Genomic DNA, 18,289 nt, shown 5'->3' with positions numbered 1-18,289 from the left:
CATAAAGTATAACTTATTCTATTTAAGTTGCCACACTTGTAGTCATACGTGATGCGGAGTTACCCTGGTCATGTATGCAAATACAAAACTAGGAAAGCTATGTCCAAATAATTCTGTCTTTTCTATTCCCCTCCCCCTCCCTCCCCTTTGTCTAGTTTAATGGAGTTCTATTATTCCCCACCCCACAACCTCCCTTGTTTTGGGTTAGCATTCATGAATCAGAGAGAACATTTGGGTTTTGGGTTTGGGGGATTGGCTTATTTCACTTACCATGATATTTTCCAGTTCCATCCATTAACTGGCAAATGTCATAACTTCACTCTTCTTTATGACTGAGTAATATTCCAGTGTGTGTGTATGTGTGTGTGTGTGTGTGTGTGTGTCACATTTTCTTTTTTTTTTTTTTTCACATAAGGGAGTTTATTAAGCACACAGACAGTGTTTCCCTTCAGGGTAAGAGAGAAAAATGAGAGGAAAAGAGAAAGGGTGCGCATGCAGTAGGGTGAAATGGAGGAGACAGCAATAAAGCAAGGAGGAGAGAGAGAAGCATGAAAGTGAGGAGAGGAGAAGAGAGTGTATCACATTTTCTTTATCCATTCATTCGTTGAAGTTCACCTAGGTCGTTTCCATAGCTGGACTCTTGTGAGTTGAGCTGCTATAAACATTGATGTGGATGCAGCACTGTCGTATGCTGATTTTAAGTCCTTTGGGTATAAGCCAAGGAGTGGGATAATTGGGTTAAGTGGTGGTTCCATTCCATGTTTTCTAAGGAGTCTCCATACCGCTTTCCACAGTGGTTGCACCGATTTGTAGTCCCAACAGCAATGTATGAGAGTACCTTTCTCCCCACATCCCACCTCCATTTTCTTCTTCTTTTTAAAAAAAAATTTAATTTTTAGTTATAGATGGACCTGATAGCTTTATTTCATTTATTTATCTTTATGTAGTGCTGAGAATTGAACCCAGGGCCTCAGGGAAGCACTCTACCACTGAGCCACAACCCCAGCCCCTTCTTCTTTTTTTTATTTTTTAATTTTTAAATTTTTGGTACTGGGGATTGAATCTGGGGTGCTTAACCACTGAGCCACATCCCCAGTCTTTTTATTTTTTGTTTTGAGGCATGGTCTTGATAAGTTGCTTAGGGCCTGGCTGTTACTGAGACTGACTTTGAACTTTCAATCCTCTGCCTCAGCCTCCCTAGTCTCTGGGATTACAGGTTTGTGCCACTATGCCTGGCTTTTTTCCTTTTTTAAAAGATGAAACCTGGTTATGTTGCCCAACTGACCACAAACTCCTGAGCTCAAGTGATCCTCCTGCTTCAGCCTCCCGAGTAGCTCAGCCTTCCAGGTGCACCAATGCACCTGGTCTTCTTTTTTCATTTTTAAAATGCAAGTAATTTTATTTGAGTCAGTAAAGATATCAAAAATTGTTTAAGCAATTGGCTTTAATTCAGGCAAAATTCTGGGGACAAAATTGTACTTTTTCACTCTAAAAACTTTAATTTACACATATATCTGACGTCACAGCTTTTTTCAGAGAACCATCTCTTCCTCTCTCACTTTACTTTTCACCTAAGATGGATGAAGAAGAGAAATTTGAAAACTGACTCACTCAAGTGGGTTTGTAAAAATTTTGTTATTATATGCAGGTCCCACACTTTCCTAACATGTTCTTGTAGAAATGACTTAAACTGATTGTTCTTTAGTCAGTGATAGAAATGTCTGTTTTTTCACTATCTTGCCTAAAATTCAAAATAATTTGATGTTCATCATTAGATGTTTGCAGTTTTACTTGTATAAAGTAAAACTTCATTCTTTGCTTTACAAAGCAGGACAGTTTTACCTGGTTGAAGTTCTAATACTTGAAAATATTCCCAGTTCACTTTTTACTAAATTGACTTGAAAGCAGTTGCATTTTCTTGTCTGTCATTGGGATAATCCTGCTAAGAAAAAAATTGAAGGTAGATAAAATATTTTTTAGAGAGGAATTTGTTCTTCTTACCTTATGAAAATCAGGTCACAGGGTTTTAATCGCTGAAGGTTTATCCTAAGCTAGGTGAAGATTTAACTGAGTTCCTCCCTTTTGTATCTGTTAGTGCCTTTTGTGACTAAATGCCAAATCTGAGCCTTTAAGCATGTCAGAGTTGGTGTGCATAAGGAATAAAGAGCAGTCTTAATAGTTCCTAAGAATTTTTGACACGACAGGATGAAAACAGTAATTGTAGTTTTTCAAATTCAGCAAAGCTTTTGAAATAGGACAAAGTTACCCTGCCAAAAATCTGCGGTGCCTGCAGAAATTTGTTTGAAGATACTCTTTTCAAAAAGCTGGAAAGCTTTGAAACCAGAAAGTGAAATAAAGCAGACGTTCTCCAATCCTCTTTTTCTACATTCTCCCTGTTTAAAAAGTGTGTAGGGCAAAATTATCTTCTGAGAAAGAAGATGACAGTTAGAATTGGTTGTTGGATCGTTTAGGAATCTTATTTCCCTAAATGGAAGAGAGATCTCCTTAAAAAGAAAAATATGCATTCCCTAATTGCTAGAGATGTTGAACATTTTTTTCATATATTTTTTGACCATTTGTATTTCTTCTGTGAAGTGCCTCTTCAGTTCCTTTGCCCATCTATTGATTGGGTTATTTGTTATTTTGGTGTTAAGGTCTTTGAGTTCTTCATATATCCTGGAGATTAATGCTTCATTTTAGGTGCAGGTGGCAAAGATTTTCTCCCATTCTGTAGGCTCTTTCTTCATGCTCTTGATTTCCTTTATTGGGAAGAAGCTTTTTAGTTTGATGCCATCCCATTTATTGATTACTGATTTTATTTCTTGCACTTTAGGAATCTTATTAAGGAAGTCAGTTCCTGAGCCAGTATGCTGGAGTGATGCGCCTACCTTTTCTTCTAGTATGTGCAGGGTTTCTGGTCTAATACCTAGGTCCTTGATCCACTTTGAACTGATTTTGTCAGGTGAGCGATAGGGGTTAAATTTGTTCTACTATATATGGATTTCCAGTTTTCCCAACACTGTTTGTTAAAGAGTCTGTCTTTTCTTTAGTGTATGTTGTTGATGCCTTTGTCTAGTATGAGATAACTTTTTTTTTGTGGGTTTGACTCTGTGTCTTCTATTTTGTTCTATTGGTCTTCTTGCCTGTTTTGGTACCAATACCATGCTGGTTTTGTTACTGTAGCTCTGTAGTATAATTTTAGGTCTAGTATTGTGATGCCTTGTTTTTTTCACTAAGATTGCTTTGTCTATTCTGGGCCTCTTATTTTAGCAATTAGAGAAATGAAAATTAAACTACACTGAGATTCCATCTCACTGTAATCAGAATGGCAATTATCAAGAATACAAGTAGCAATAAATGTTGGCGAGGATGTGGGGAAAAAGGTTCACTCATACATTGCTGGTGGAACTGTAAATTGGTGCAACCACTCTGGAAAGCAGTATGGAGATTCTTCAAAAAACAAGGAATGGAACCACCATTTGACCCAGTTATCCCACTCCTTGTTATATATCCAAAGGAGTTAAAAAAAAAAAAATCAGCATACTACAGTGACGTAGCCACTTCAATGTTTATAGCAGCTCAATCACAATAGCTAAGCTATGGAACCAGTGTATGTGGTTGAGATGAATGAATAAAGAAAAGAGATGAATGAGTAAAGAAATGAATGAATAAGAAAATGTGGTATGTATACACAATGGAATATTACTCAGCCACACAGACGAATGAATTTATGGCATTTGCCAGCAAATGAATGGATCTGGAGACTGTCATGCTAAGTGAAGTAAGCTAGTCCCAAGTAACCAAAGGTCGAAGCTAAACCACGATAAGAGGGGGCGGTGAGGGCAAGAGTAGAAATGCAGATTAGACAGTGGGGAATGGAGGGAAGGGAGGGGGATAAGCAAATGAAAGACAGTGGAATGAATCTGACGGTGTCCCACGTACATATATGAAAACAACACAGCAAATCCCACCACCGTGCAAATCTATAAGATGGGACTCTAACCAGAATAAGATGTGTTCCTTGCTTGTGTAATTATACTAAAACGGATTCTGCTGTCATATCTCACTAAAAAGAACCAATAAAAAAAGGAAAAAAAAAAAAAAAAGGTACTTTTATTAAAGCCCTGGTGAGTAAATCGTTTCATCTGACTTTTTGTTCTTTGTTCTTACTCTTTGATCTTAACCTTTGCACTTGGTATATTTAGAAAAAAATATCAGTACATAATAGCTTTTCCATGCTGGACCCTTTATGATGTGAAGATTCCCCAATTAAACTGTGAAAAGGAAAACATTGAAACTAAGTAGACCAGTGCATAATGTGCTGTAGCTTAATATTATGGCATTTTAAATTGGAGTATTAAAATAAATGTGGCTTATATTGGAATCAAGTACAACTACTGTGCTACATAGGTATTATGTAGTTAGTTGGGTATGTTTAAATTGGGGCAGTAGCTTTAATTTAAAGGATGCTATCTAACCAGCAACAGGATTTTCATTTCAGTTGTGAGGCTAAAGGCTCATGTAGCTCTATAGATTTTGGATGAATTATTCAGTGTTTAGTAAAACTGAAGCTTTAAATGTGTCCCTTGTGACTTTTCTTTGTGAGATGTGGGACAGAAACAGCACAATGGCTCTTGAGTGTGTAGTCCGAAGACGTAGCTAAAGCTCCTGTGTCACCCTGAGTGTTCTCTAATAGGCCTTGGGTCCACCAGATAAAGGGCCAGAAAGAGGAGAGGAGAGATAGTACCCAGGAACAATTGTGAATTCGCAATTATTGCTTTAGGTGTCACTCAGTTGAAAAGTGGAATAGTTTGGCCACCAAGACAAAGAACATTTATCAGGCAAACCATTGGGTTTCTCTCCTGCTCTTCCATCTACTTGTTGATATGTCTTAAGAGTAGGTTGCAAGAGTTTCTGTTTCTACTCTAAAGCAGGTAACTTTGGATCCTATTTGTTTGTTCTTGGGACCGTATCCATTTCCAAGAATTTAAGGTAGTTTATAGTGAGGGCGTGTAGACGAAAGAATTGTTAAAGTCAAGGGATGTAACTCATGTGTGCTTAGCATATCTAAGGCTCTGGGTTCAGTCCTCAGCACCAAAACCAACCAACCAACCAACCAAACAACAAAAACAGGTAAAGTCAGAGAGATCAGAAACTATAAAGTTGGAATGGGTAGAAAATTCTACCTGAAAATCAAGATAAGATAATAATTGTGTTACTCAAACTAAATTTTGCATACTCAAAGTAATTTTGAAAAAAACATACTGATTTATTATAGTTGTTACCAGATAGAAAGCAGTGTAACAGTTTTTTAGGAGTATTCACCCTCAGGGCCGCAGAAGTTAGGAATACTGTTTACTGACCCAAAAGAAAGAACTTGAGGACTCAACAGAGAGGATTTGGATATTTATTACTCAGGTGCTCTTCAGCAGCAGTAGGCAGGGTACAGTGGGGCTGCACACTTACCAGCAGGGGCAATATACATAGGCTAGATGGCATGCCAGTTGTATATTCGGAGTTTTTCAGATGCTTTGTAAGTACGTGACTGCTTCACACCCAAGGTGGTTCTGCTTTGATCCTCACCTAAAGATCCAGAGAGAAGGGACCTGGTTAGTCTCCCTCCTTCCCTCCCTAACACATTCTTGAGAGTCCTTAGTTCACCTTCAGGAACAACAAGCTCTCCTAGGCACTGACTGCTGCCTTTTCTCCCAGCAAGGAGAGAAATCTTAGTGAGACCTCATTTCAAAATAAATAAAAAGGGCTGGGGAGATAGCTCATTGGTACATAGCCCCTGCTTCACCCCCAGTACAAAAAAAGATTTTTTTTTACTTCTTATTAGAGATGGTTACAGGGATACTAATGATCAGGACCATAAAGTTTTCTTAATCAGGTATCTGCCTAAAATAGTGAGTTAATTTACTGAGAAAATTTCTGTCTCACACAATAATCTGGCCTTGAAGTTTCAAGGGAATCTTTACCTGTATTAGGATGCATGGGCTACAAAGAGCATTCGTATGTCCTGGGTTCAGTATTAAGAGAACTTTTTAGTGTTTTGGAGTCATCTTTTGATGGATCCTAATATCCTTTTGTCTTTGAAACCAGTACCACTTTTTTTTTTTTTTTTTTTTTTTTTTAGATGGGATCTTTATGTAGTCCACGCTGGCTTCAAACTTGCTATCCTCCTGCCTCAGCCTCCCAAGAAGCTGGGATTATATTGGGTATATGCCTGTGCACACCCAATGTATACTGCACTTTTTTTTCTGCAACTACATTCTTTTCAAAATTGACCAGATCATCTTCCCTCTTGTTGGTAGAATTTTCATTTCATGTATTTGTTAAGCACCTGTTTTATGGAAGGCATTATGCCAGGCATAGATGGGATATAGGAATGGATAAGATTGGGCCTAGGCTCCTGGGGCTTGGGAGGGCTCTGTGTAGTGAGCCGAATTTTAGTTGGGTTTAGTTTGGCACAACAAGAACTCTTCTAGTTGAAGTATATGCCTGTTTAAGGAATCTAGGAAGAAAATGGGGTGGTGGGGTTTTATATAACTTAAAATTAATACATGTTAATTTTTGGAAAGCTAAAAATTATAGATAAAAGTAAAACATTACTTATAATCTTACCATCTAATAAGATTGTCTAGTTGTGTCTGTTTTTGTTTGATATTAAGCTTGATCAGTTTTTCAGGTATGCACATCATGCTCTTTTGTTTCTAGGGCTCCCTTTTTAGGGTCTCTTTATGTTTTCTCTAGCCTTTTGTCTCATTTCTACTAGCCATTGGTGATCGTTGTCTTAGAACCATTATTTTATCAGGTATTGCAAAATGGTGATTTTCCAATCTTGTTATTCCTTCTGCATTTATTAGTTGGAATTCTTTTCTAAAGAACAACTTTGTTCATCAGCTGTGGTTGATTAGGTAGCTGAATTTGTAGCTGTTTCCTTAGAATGGGCTCCTAGAAATGGAATTGCTTTGGCAAAGGTTTTCTATTCTTGAAGGCTTTTCATAAATATTGCTGCATTGCTCCTAAATATATGATATCAGTATATACATTTGCCATTGTTACATTGAGTGAAGAATCATTTTAGTAAATTGTAGAAATCATGAAGAGAGATGTACCCCTAAGATATAGGCCAACACAGTAAATGGCTCTGCCACTCAGAGCTGTCATCCCTTGGCCTTTTCCCTTGAAGAGTGCTAAAGAATGGATATTGGGATAAATATAGGGGGATACTGGAAATGCTTTCCTCGTTTTCCATTTGTGTGCATTGAACATTTATTTTGAAAGTAGAAGGACAGTTAGATAATATTGTTAGGAAGAAAGAGATATTTTTATTATAATATTGGATATTATTAACTGTGTTTCAAAATATATTAGCCCTCTTAGCTGAAGCAGTTATAAAAATCTAATTTTTTTCTTTTGCAGTGACATTTCTGGGGGCAAACCCTTGGAAGTAGAGATGGCAGGTATAGAGTACATGAATGATGATCCTGGTATGGTGGATGTTCTCTATGCCAAAGTCCATATGAAAGATGGCTCCAACAGGTATATTTCTGGAATATTTATTTATTTCAGTTGAGAGATGCCTAAAAGCATCCCAGGAAGTTCAATTTGTTTTGATTCTTCTTCTTTAGGATCTAATGTACTATTTTCAGGAGTACAGGAGTATTTCAATTCTTTCTTTCTTCTTTTTTTTTAATATAGTAAGCTAACATCTTGGAAGAGGAATTTGTTAATATTATGTTATTTGAATAGTGTGTGTTGATATTAAGTCACATTTTTGTGGAACTCAGGGCTTCCTATATTTTTTCCAGGATAATAGGAAGCCTTTTAGGATAGAAGTATCAGGTGTAATGTAATGCAGATGTAGTGAATACCAGCACAAAATGGGAATGAAAATTTTACCAGTATCATAGGATTATTAAGATTAAATTAATCTATGTAAAGTGTTTAGGACAGTGTTTAGTGCACACCAACATTATCAAATTATTGAAACGTTTACTATTGTTAATTTTTGTTATTATCACATGTAGTTCCCTCCTTAGAATTCTGTTTGCAGTCCAGGCTATTCTGACTAGCCTAGGCATCCAGAGCTATTTTGAAAGGCATCTCAATATATTAGTTGATTCAAGGCCTTTGGTGAGCAGAGAAACCCACATTGAATTGGAACTTTGTTTTTGTGTGATCTTTTCAGTTAGGGGAGGGTAGAAAATGGTTCACACTGAACCAAAAATCCTCTGGAGAAAATCTAGGTAGGTCCCAAATTTATTTGCTTTCTTTTTTAAACTTTACAATTTAAATTTTCTGAAACAAAATTATAGCCAACTTACTGACATATGTACCTCAATTTGTTTGAATGCATACCCAAAACATGTCCTTCCCCAACTGTACACTGTGCAAGTATAAAGAGAGCTCTACCCCATAACATAAATTCTATTTAGTGTTATGTTGAAAACTAAATATAATGGACAAAGGCTTTCTATTTTTCCTAAGGAGAGCATTGAGTTCCAGAAACAAATATAACCACAAATGGCTATTTGCTAAGGTGCCTTAGCCTGACAGTGTTTTAGTTAGTTTGTGCAGATCCACTCTGGCTTCCTAACTCCAGATGAAACTGGTCTTCTACATCCAATACATATGTGGACAGATTGCTCTCTTCCTGAAAAACATTTACTGTCACTTCTGTGTCCTTCCTAGAAAATTTAATATGTTTTCTAATTTTAATAATAATATTCTAATAATTACTGTTTATCACATTATTGTATAGCAAACACAGTAATAAGTTCTTTACTACATTATTTTAAACCTTCTAACCAATTGAATTTGTTAATTAGTAACTTTGAGATCTTTATTTATTTTCTATTCCACATTTTTATTTTGCATTTGCCTATTCTTTTAGAAATTTTGAAAGCTGAAATTTTTTTTTCAGTTTTGTTTAACTGAGTCACTGTCTTATCCTTTGCATTGACTGTTGTCTCTCAGGTCAGGGCCTGTGTACCTCTTAATCCTGAATTTGGATTAAATCACAGTGAGCATCATAGGCTTAGAGAAGTTCTCATTTTCTTGGAGTTTCATAGATTAGGACATTTTGTAGCCTTTGAATCATGGTAGTAACATTCGTTGCCCCCCACTCCAATTCAATACAGAAAACTCCAGTTTAGCTCTTATATTTTGATTAGTTTTCTTTGCTATACCACTTTATTTCAGATTCAGTTCAGCATTTCCTTTAATATACTTTCTCAGTTCCCTTTTAAATTGGACCTTTCAATTTTTAAGTGTCACCTAAAGGTTGGTTTCTTTTTTAAAAAAAGCCTGTGATCCCCTGTTCTCTACCTTGTTTTTTTTCTTATTTTATAAATTCTTTATATTGAAATTTCCCCTCCCCACAAACAAACAGAATACTTCCAGAAGTGTTGATACTCTCCTCCTAATGACACACATCCATCATTGTATTCAGCTTTTTCTTAGCCAGCTACATTAAGCTTCCTTGTATATCTCTAAACCCTAGGGCATCTGTTGCCAAAAGACACTTCCAGTTTTTATTTTCCACCAGTTTTTATCTTCCATAATCTCTTGGCAGCATTTGACACTATTGATCCTTTTTAAGATACTCTGTTTCCTTGACTTATCAGCTACCATGCTTTTTTTGGTATTCCTTTCATTTCTCTGTTTGGTGTCCATGTGTCTATCTTGGTTTTATTCTCATCCCATTCTTTACTCCCTCCAGGACCCATTTTGAGGTCTTCCTGGTGGTCCAGAGCTTGCAGCCATTTTGTCTTCTGGGTAGTTCTGGCTCAGGATCTCTCATAAGTTGAAGTCAAATGCTGAGGCTGAACTATCTATTTCTACAATGGCTCAACTCATGGGATTACTGACAGTGCTGGTGTTCCTTGTGCCTGTTGCCCAGTTGTCTTAGTTTCTCACCGAGGTTTCTCCAGAGACTGCAGTTTCAGAGATCAGTCCATGGTTGGCTGACTTCATAGCTGTGAGCCTAAGGTGAGGCAGAACATTAGGGTGGAAGAACATGGTGGAGGAAAGTAACTCAAGACATGGCAACTAGGAAACAGTGAGATAGCATATTTGCTTTTTTATAGGATCTTTTATGACATTTCTCACATCTTCATATGAATTGATAATCTCAATTATCTCTTTTCTCAATTCATTGAGGGAAGAAAGGGAAAGCAGGATAAAATGGGTATAGAGTCTATTTTTGTGTGTGTTCTATGGAAGATTTTTTCTTTTCCTAGATACCTGGCATGTGCCTGAAAGGCATGCTAATGACCCTACTTTAAAAACCAGTTTTTTAAAGAGCACAGTTTTCCTTACTATCAGATCATGTACTAGGATATCCCCAAACATTTGTACCAGGTTAGGATTTGATATCTGGTGTGGATCATTTACTTTGTGTTGTAAGTCATAGCTATCTAAATGTCTTCCAGTAGTGTAGATTTACTATGGATGGGATAGATTTTTTTTTCAATTTGTGAACAGAAACAGTGGATGGTCTAAGATAGCCATTGTCAAACTTTTGTCTTTTAATCTCTTTTAACTCTTTAACGATTATAAGAACCCCAAAGAGTTTTTGTTTTTAGGGGTTATATCTATCAGTATTCATCTCTTAGAAATTAAAACTTAGAAATTTAATGTTGATTCCTTAAAAAATAATAGTAATAAAATCATTTCTTATTTATGTAGATAACATTTTTTTCTTGAAAAATTACTTTCTTATTCAAACTGAAAAATGTGAGCAAATAGGTATGGTTTTGCATTTTTATAACTCTTTAATAGACAGCTGGGTTCTTTTATGTGCTTCTGCATTCAGTCTATTGTGATATGTTGTTTTGATTGAAGTTTATTTAAAAAAAAGATAGCCTCACACAGCTATGTGGTTGGAAAAGCAATAGGTGGTATGTTAATGACCTTTTTAGATAATTGTGGGTATTTCAACTACTCTAAAACTTGACAAGTCATAGTTTCTTAAAGGTTAGTTGCAGTGTGGAATCTGAAGCCATAACAAAGAGAATTTCATACTTTTACATTAAAATCCATTGGTCTATATTGCATTTTGACTAGATCTTAATCTTCTGCACAATTTTGTGACATCAGCCTTTTGGGAAATAGTGGTTTGCTGAGTTATGCAGATCTTCCAAATGTTAACATATTTCATTATGTTTTTAAAAATATACATTAAAAATAAAAATAAATAAAAATATATGTTAATATCTCTAGCAGTATTGTCAAAATGTTAAAACCTTAGGAAACTGTCAAGCTCATGGTGGCAGATATGCATTTTCCAAATTCTAATTTTTACTTGAAAGCTCATGTTTTATTATTGGCAGAAAATACTGACGTTTTCCCCTTGAAGTTCTTTTTTTTGAGAAAATGTCTGCTAAATAGCCAAGACTAAATAACCATAATTTGTTTGTAATTGTTCTTTCAAGTAAAAAAAGACTAGTCGAGCTTGCAATTCAGACAGGTCTCCAGTGCTTTTCTTCCAGCCAGCCATCCACTTAGGGACACGGACCAAGTGCTTCCTGTGTACTGCCCAATTCACCAGAATTAAAAGGATGTGCATTCAAGGATTGAAATCTAATACAATTTATCATTTTTGCTACTTTATCAAGGATAAGTGAAAATGAATTTTTTTAAACTCATGGACCCCCTGAAAGAGTATCAGGGACCTTCAAAGTATTTCTCTCATACTTTGAGAAATTTTAGTCTAAGTAAAGTTTTATTTTTAATATTTAATTTGCATAGTTTCTGGGGAAATAATGACTGTCTTTTAGTTAGCACTTACTCTTGCCTTTCACTGGATTTAAATTGTATTATCTTCACTAAGTCTTTGCAACTCTGTATAACATAGATATTATTATTATTATGCCCATTTTGTAGATCAGGTAAGTTCAGAGAGCTTAAGTAATTTGGCTAAGGAATATATAGCAAAGGCACTGCCTGAACCCTATGCCATAGTAAAAGTTTTCAGTGTGTGTATGCTAGGTTGAGTAGGATAGACAATGTTCTAGTTCTTATTCCTAGGGTAAAATGAGATTTGACATACTTAAAATTTTTGTTTGTTTATTTTTAAGTTACTTGGGGTTAAATTTAGTGCCTTGCATGTCCTAGGCAAACGCTGTACACTGACCTATGTCTCTAGCCCTTTTAAAAATGTTATTATGTTAAATTGGCCAGTTTGACATCGAACTTGAGATCTCTCCTGCCTCAGCCTCCTGGTACCTACGTTTTGTTTTGTTTTGGTACTGAGTATTGAACCCAGGGGTGCTTAACCACTGAGCCATACCCCAGGCTCAAAATTTTTAAATTTTGAGATGGGATCTCATAAGTTGCTTAGGACCTTGCTTAAGTTGCTGAGGATGACTGGAAATCTTGCCTGCCTTAGCCTCCTGAGTTCCTGGGATTACAGGCGAATGCCAGTGCGCCTGGCCCCATTTTTTTTTTTTTTTTTTTTTTGGTACTGGGGATTGAACTTAGGAACACTTAACCATTGAGCCATATCCTCAGCCCTTTTTTATATTTTAATTAGAGACAGGGTCTCACTGAGTTGCTTAGGGCCTTGCTAAGGCTGACTTTGACCTCATGATCCTCAGGCCTCAGCCTCTCAAGCCAGTGACTGGATTATAGGCATGCACCACTGACCTGGCTACATTTCTTTTAAAGTAGTAAAATTTCACATAACATAAAATTTATCATTTTAAACATTTTAAAGTGTATGATTCAATGGTATTTGGGATATTAACCTAACTGTGCAACAATTACCACTATCTAGGACCAGAACATTTTTATTACCCCCAAAGAAAATCTCATATTCATTATATGCAGTGTCTCCCCATCTTTCTGCCTTCTGGCAACTGCTAATCTGTTGTCCCTATAGGTTTGTCTAGTCTAGCTAGTTCCTATAAATGGAATCCTACAATATATGATGTTTTGTGTCTGGCTTCTTTCATTTAGCATCATTATTTTTTCAGTGCTGGGTATTGAACCCCAGACCTCATGCATGCTAGGCATGCTACTGAGCTACATCTCAGCCCTCAGGATGTTTTTAAAATTCATGTGTTTCTGTATCAGTATTTCACTCCTTTTTGTGTCTGTATGATAGTCCATTTGTTACCAGCAGTCAAGCCAGGGTATCTGTCTAAATCCCAACTGACTGGGTTTGGTCACTCACCTGTATAAGAAATAAGTGAATGATATAAAAAGGAAAAATGAATTTAATGCAGTTTGGCCAGCAAAGCAGAAGCAATTACTGTCTCTCTGTGGGTCCTGTAAAAGCATTATAATTTATAGAAACAAAAGCCAAAAGATATACATATGTAGACTTAGCTAGGCTGTGTTAGCCAGAGAACATGTCATAATTCCTGTTTTCTTGGTGTTTACCTGGTCAAGGGGATAGCTTTTCAGTTTCCAATCTCAGAACAAGGAAGTTCAGAGAGAAAATAACTTACACCAGGAAGTTGGGGGAGAAACAACTTAATGCTTTAATTTTAATGGGACCCCGTTATACTTTATTTGGAGATATACTACCTTTTCTCTATCCATTTGTCTTTTGGTGTACTTTTAGTTTATTTTTACCTTCTGACTATTATGGATTATGCTATTTTTAGTTCTTTTGAACTGACTCACTTCTTTTTTAAATTTTTTTTTTAGTTGTTGATAGACCTTTATTTTCTTCATTTATTTGTATGTGGTGCTAAGAATTGAATCCAGTGCCTCACACATGCTAGGCAAGCACTCTACAACTGAGCCACAATCCCAGCCCTTCACTCACTTTTAAAATGTATTAAAACCATGAATTTTTATATCTTTCATTAACCATATAGTTAGCATGACATCATAACCTCTTAACCTGACCTTTGTTCACTTGTTTTCATATATTCTGTGATGGGACTTATTTAATTTTTGTCACTGCTATTGTTGGTACTGTTGTTAGAGTGCATGGCTTCTGGGGAAATGATTACTTAATTTTTTATTTAGCATTTACTGTTGTCTGACACTAAAATCATATTATCAGGCTAGAGGCATAGCGCAGTGGTGGAGCGCTTACTTAGCAATGCACAAGGTCCTGGGTTTGATTCCCAGCCCTGCATGTGCACATGTGCACACACACACAAAATCATACTTACTTGATCTTTGCAACATCTGTATAAGATAAATACTATTATGCAGTTATGCACTTTAGAACCTGACTGTTGTAAAACTATCTGTGCTACTCTGAGGGCATTCATTCAACATGAAACCATATGAAAAATTACATGGGATTATAATGTTTTATTAAATAAAATAGTGAATTTTTCCTAACTAGGACATTACTTTTGTTTTAATATACATATGGCAGAGACTTTACAGTTTTGGTCTACCCAGTTTTTGGTGACTCCTAGAGAGAATAAGAATGGTCACTGGGAAAGAACTGATAAAATTATCAAGTTTTTCAATTACCTTGATTGTTTCCATTGGATATGTTTACCTTTTGCTTCAAAGGCTAAACCCTCAGTATTATAGATCTCCCATGTACAGAGAGTAATTGGTTTGAGAACAGAAGAAAATAAAAGCTATAGAAACTTGATGTCTTTTGAAGACAGTACTCAAAAATAATTTGTCACCATATTAATGGAAAGCTAAGGGCTGAGAAAGTGAATATACCCTTCCCCAAGCCCCACAAATCTGGCCCTTACACTTCCTGTTTCCAAGGCTTTGTAAGTTAAAAGGTGAAATACCTGTTGAATCTACTAGTGGAATCAACCAAGAACATTTTTGAGTAATTCTCATCACTTTTTACTACTCTGTATTTTCTCTTCTAATGTCTATTTTTCTTCATAAGAAGACCTGTTTGTGTTATTTGAAGTTTTGTAAATTTCTCCTCCCAAATTCATGATTTTCAAAGACTCACCTCTTATTTAATTCATTTTAAAAACTGAATGCCTCCCTTGTGCAAGGTATTTTGCAAGGCTGTGCCAATTGATAGAGAAGTAAGACATGACTGTTTTTAAGGTTAATTCAGTCTTGTATGCTGCTTTGTGTGAAGAGACACAGCTCAATACAAGAGGTGTGGGGGAGAGCACATTGTAATAAAAATATGCACAGTCAACTTACTGGGTATGCTTTCATATATTATAAATGAAGGGTTCCCTGAAAATGACTGAATGTGAAGTAGTTGACGCTTAAAAGAATGGGACTGTTTAGATCAGATTTTCCTCTGGAAACAGCTGAAACAGTGAACCTACAGTTATTGATGCATCTTTGGATTTGGTAAGGCATGACCAGGTTAAGAATTTAAGGAGCTAAGCAGCCTTTACTCCTTACCTGCTGGTCAATCGTTAGACTTTAGATGCTGAATACAGTGGCTGTTCTGACTGTCATTCTTTTAAGCCTACACCCTTGCCCCTCTAGAAGAATGGTTTCCTCACATCTTACTGAAATCATGAAGCCAACCCATCAATGTTTTCCTTTTTCCCCGTCACAATTTACCTGTTGTCACATCTTCTACCCCACTTGATTTCATTATTATTTTTTTAAAGAATGGCATACATTATGTCTGATGAGGCTAATTCCTTTACTTACTCTTCTGACCCATTCCTTCTTAGCTCCTCAAAGACCTGGCACTATCAGTTAATCCACTGATTGAATCATACCTCTTACAATCTAATAATTCACCTATGAAAATTCTTGCATTTTCTCACATGTGAGCTTTTGGGGGACACCTCAGATGTAAACCACAACAATAGCAGCAATCAAAATCAGGGCTGGAGTCTAGCTCAGTGTAGAGCACTTACCTAGAAAACACAGGGCCCTGGGTTCCATTCCCAGCACCACCAAAAACACAAAAAACAAAGCAAAACAAAAAACCCCTCAGGTTGATGGGAAGTAAACTGCAAAACATCTGTAGAGGAGCTGGTGAAATAGCTCAGTTGGTAGAGTGCTTACCTCGCAAGCACAAGGCCCTGGATTCAATCCCCAGCACCATACACACACACAAAAAAAAACAACAAACAAAAACAACAACAACAACAACAAATCTATAGAGTAGAGAATACTATGGATTAACTAAATATTATATCTTAGAAAAATGTTAACCGTAGAGTATTACATAATAAAAACAGATTACAAAATTGTTTGTAAATATACATTCATGTTTTCCCCCTCACAAGTGGGAAGAGAGAGCAAGAGAAGAAAAAATTAAAAACAATGTTGAATCAGGCACAGTGTCATGTGGCTGTAGTCTTAACTAATCAGGAGACTGAGGTGGGAGACGAGAGCAATGACAGTTTGAAGCCAACCTGGGTAACAGAGTGAGACCCCATCTCTGAATGAATGAGGAATGGATACACACATATATGCCACACATAATGTTGGTATGGCAGGCAAGTGTTATTTGGGTACACTTGATATACGTCGTCTGGTTAAGATCAGTAGTAATCAGTATGTGTTCATAAGCAGTAAAATTATGGTTGACCCTGCTCCGTTTCCCTGGGGAGCTTGTGTTTGTGATGGGATAGAAAAAGGAGATTAAGATTAAGTGGATGTGCTGTACTCTTTTGAGAAGTTTGGTGAAAAGATGATTTGGTGTTAAAAAAAAAAAAAAAAACTGCTTCTCCCCACCCCCCTGCTATGACTTTCCAGCAGTTTTCCTTCCCAGAACAAATATGCATATTATTTTATAGACATAAACTCATATTTACACATGCTGTTCTGCAGTTCTAGTATATATAACTTAGACATTACTTTCATGTCTGTGTGTATAGACATTATGAAATATTGTATCAGCCTTTCTGAACTGTACCCTATGTATCTTAGAATTTGTTTTAAAATTTCCTACCTTTTCATTCATTTATGAATTACTTCATAATCCTCAGCCTAGCATTCAAGATTTCCCAGTATGACACCAACTTAATATGACAACTTTATCTTCTATCTTGTATATCTGCCCTAGGCCCCAGCCTGTTTTCTTATTTTCTTGTGTCAGTGTTTTCTCTTCTTGCCATTCTTCTTTTTCTCAAGTAGGCTATAAGATTCTAGCAGGTAGAGCATATGTGGTACTCAGCTTTCTATATCCAGTGCTTTTTGATATTTTGGTGTTGGGAATTGAACCCAGGGTTGTTTTGACACTGAGCTATATCCCCAGCCCTTTTTATTTTTATTTTGAGACAGAGTCTCACTAAGTTGCCCAGGCTGGCCTCAAATTTGTGATCCTTCTGCCTCATCCTCCCCAGTTATGGGGATTACATGTTTGTGCCCCTGTGCCCAACTCCTTTGCTTTTTTATAAGGCATAGCTCATAGTGGATTTTCAGTGAGTATTCATATTACTTATTTAAGTCCATTTGGTCATTCAGCTGATATATAGCCTATTGTCTTTGTAGCCTGTTTTGGTCCTAAATCAGGTATAATCTCTTCCACTTTTAAATTACCTAAAAAGGGCTGGGGTTGTGGTTCAGTGGTAGAGTACTTACTTAGCACGTGTGAGGCACTGGGTTCAATTCTCAGCACTACATATAAATAAATGAATAAAATAAAGATCTATCAACATCTAAAAACAAATATTAAAAAAAATTATGTAAAGGACTTTATGTTACTTATTTCCTTACCAAAGTCTACTTTGTAGTCTTATAAAAAACAAAAACAAATTTTTATTATCTTAATAGATTGTAGATTTGTTGGTAACAGATTGTTTGCTTAGTTTTTTTATTCTTGCAGTGACTAGCATAATGGCTATATATAATAGGCATTCAGGAAGTACTAATCAAATAGAACTAAATTAAATTGAAGGGAAAAAGCCAAACAAAAGGCTGGACTTTGGATTTTTAGGGAGTCAGTGAACATTTGGCAGAATGAATTCCATGTCTGTAAAGATCACTCTGGATGCTTATGCTTTGTGGCACTTACAATTTTAAATGAAGAGCGTAGATTTAATATATTTATACCTGTCATCTGTTTTCATGCCCAAAGCACTGTCTACACAGTAAATCTGCTTATGAATAATTTTTGTCATAGCAACTCTATATTATTTTTAATTTGTTTATGAAGAAGCAAAGGCATAAGAATCTTTGAGACTCATTCATAGTCAATCAGGAAAGAATCAGTGAAGTAAGAATTGAAAGAATATACTGTCAGAAATATAGTGACATATTGTCAAATATAATATCTGTGGTATTAGCCTGAAATTTAGTGATTATGCCCAAGTACCCTTAAGTTCTCTTACTAGCACTCCAAAATATTTGTCATTCATGAATTCACACATGCATGCATGCATGCAACAACTTTATTGAGCATCGATAATGT

General features: G+C 36.1%; 1 protein-coding gene across 8 annotated transcripts in view; it reads left to right on the top strand.

The window, feature by feature from the left end:
- Ascc1 (activating signal cointegrator 1 complex subunit 1) overlaps window positions 1-18,289 on the top strand; it is a 97,455-nt gene that overhangs the window by 39,053 nt on the left and 40,113 nt on the right. For all 8 annotated transcript variants that reach the window (XM_047551863.1, XM_047551866.1, XM_047551862.1 and 5 more), the window contains one exon: window positions 7,426-7,545. In XM_047551863.1, coding sequence (XP_047407819.1) covers window positions 7,426-7,545 — 120 coding nt within the window. The remainder of the gene's footprint in view (window positions 1-7,425; window positions 7,546-18,289) is intronic.

The sequence above is a fragment of the Sciurus carolinensis genome, chromosome 5 (assembly GCF_902686445.1).
Source record: "Sciurus carolinensis chromosome 5, mSciCar1.2, whole genome shotgun sequence".
Classification (NCBI taxonomy): Eukaryota; Metazoa; Chordata; class Mammalia; order Rodentia; family Sciuridae; genus Sciurus; species Sciurus carolinensis.
Note: the sequence above shows the minus strand (reverse complement) of the source record. Positions and strands in the feature narration are given on the sequence as shown.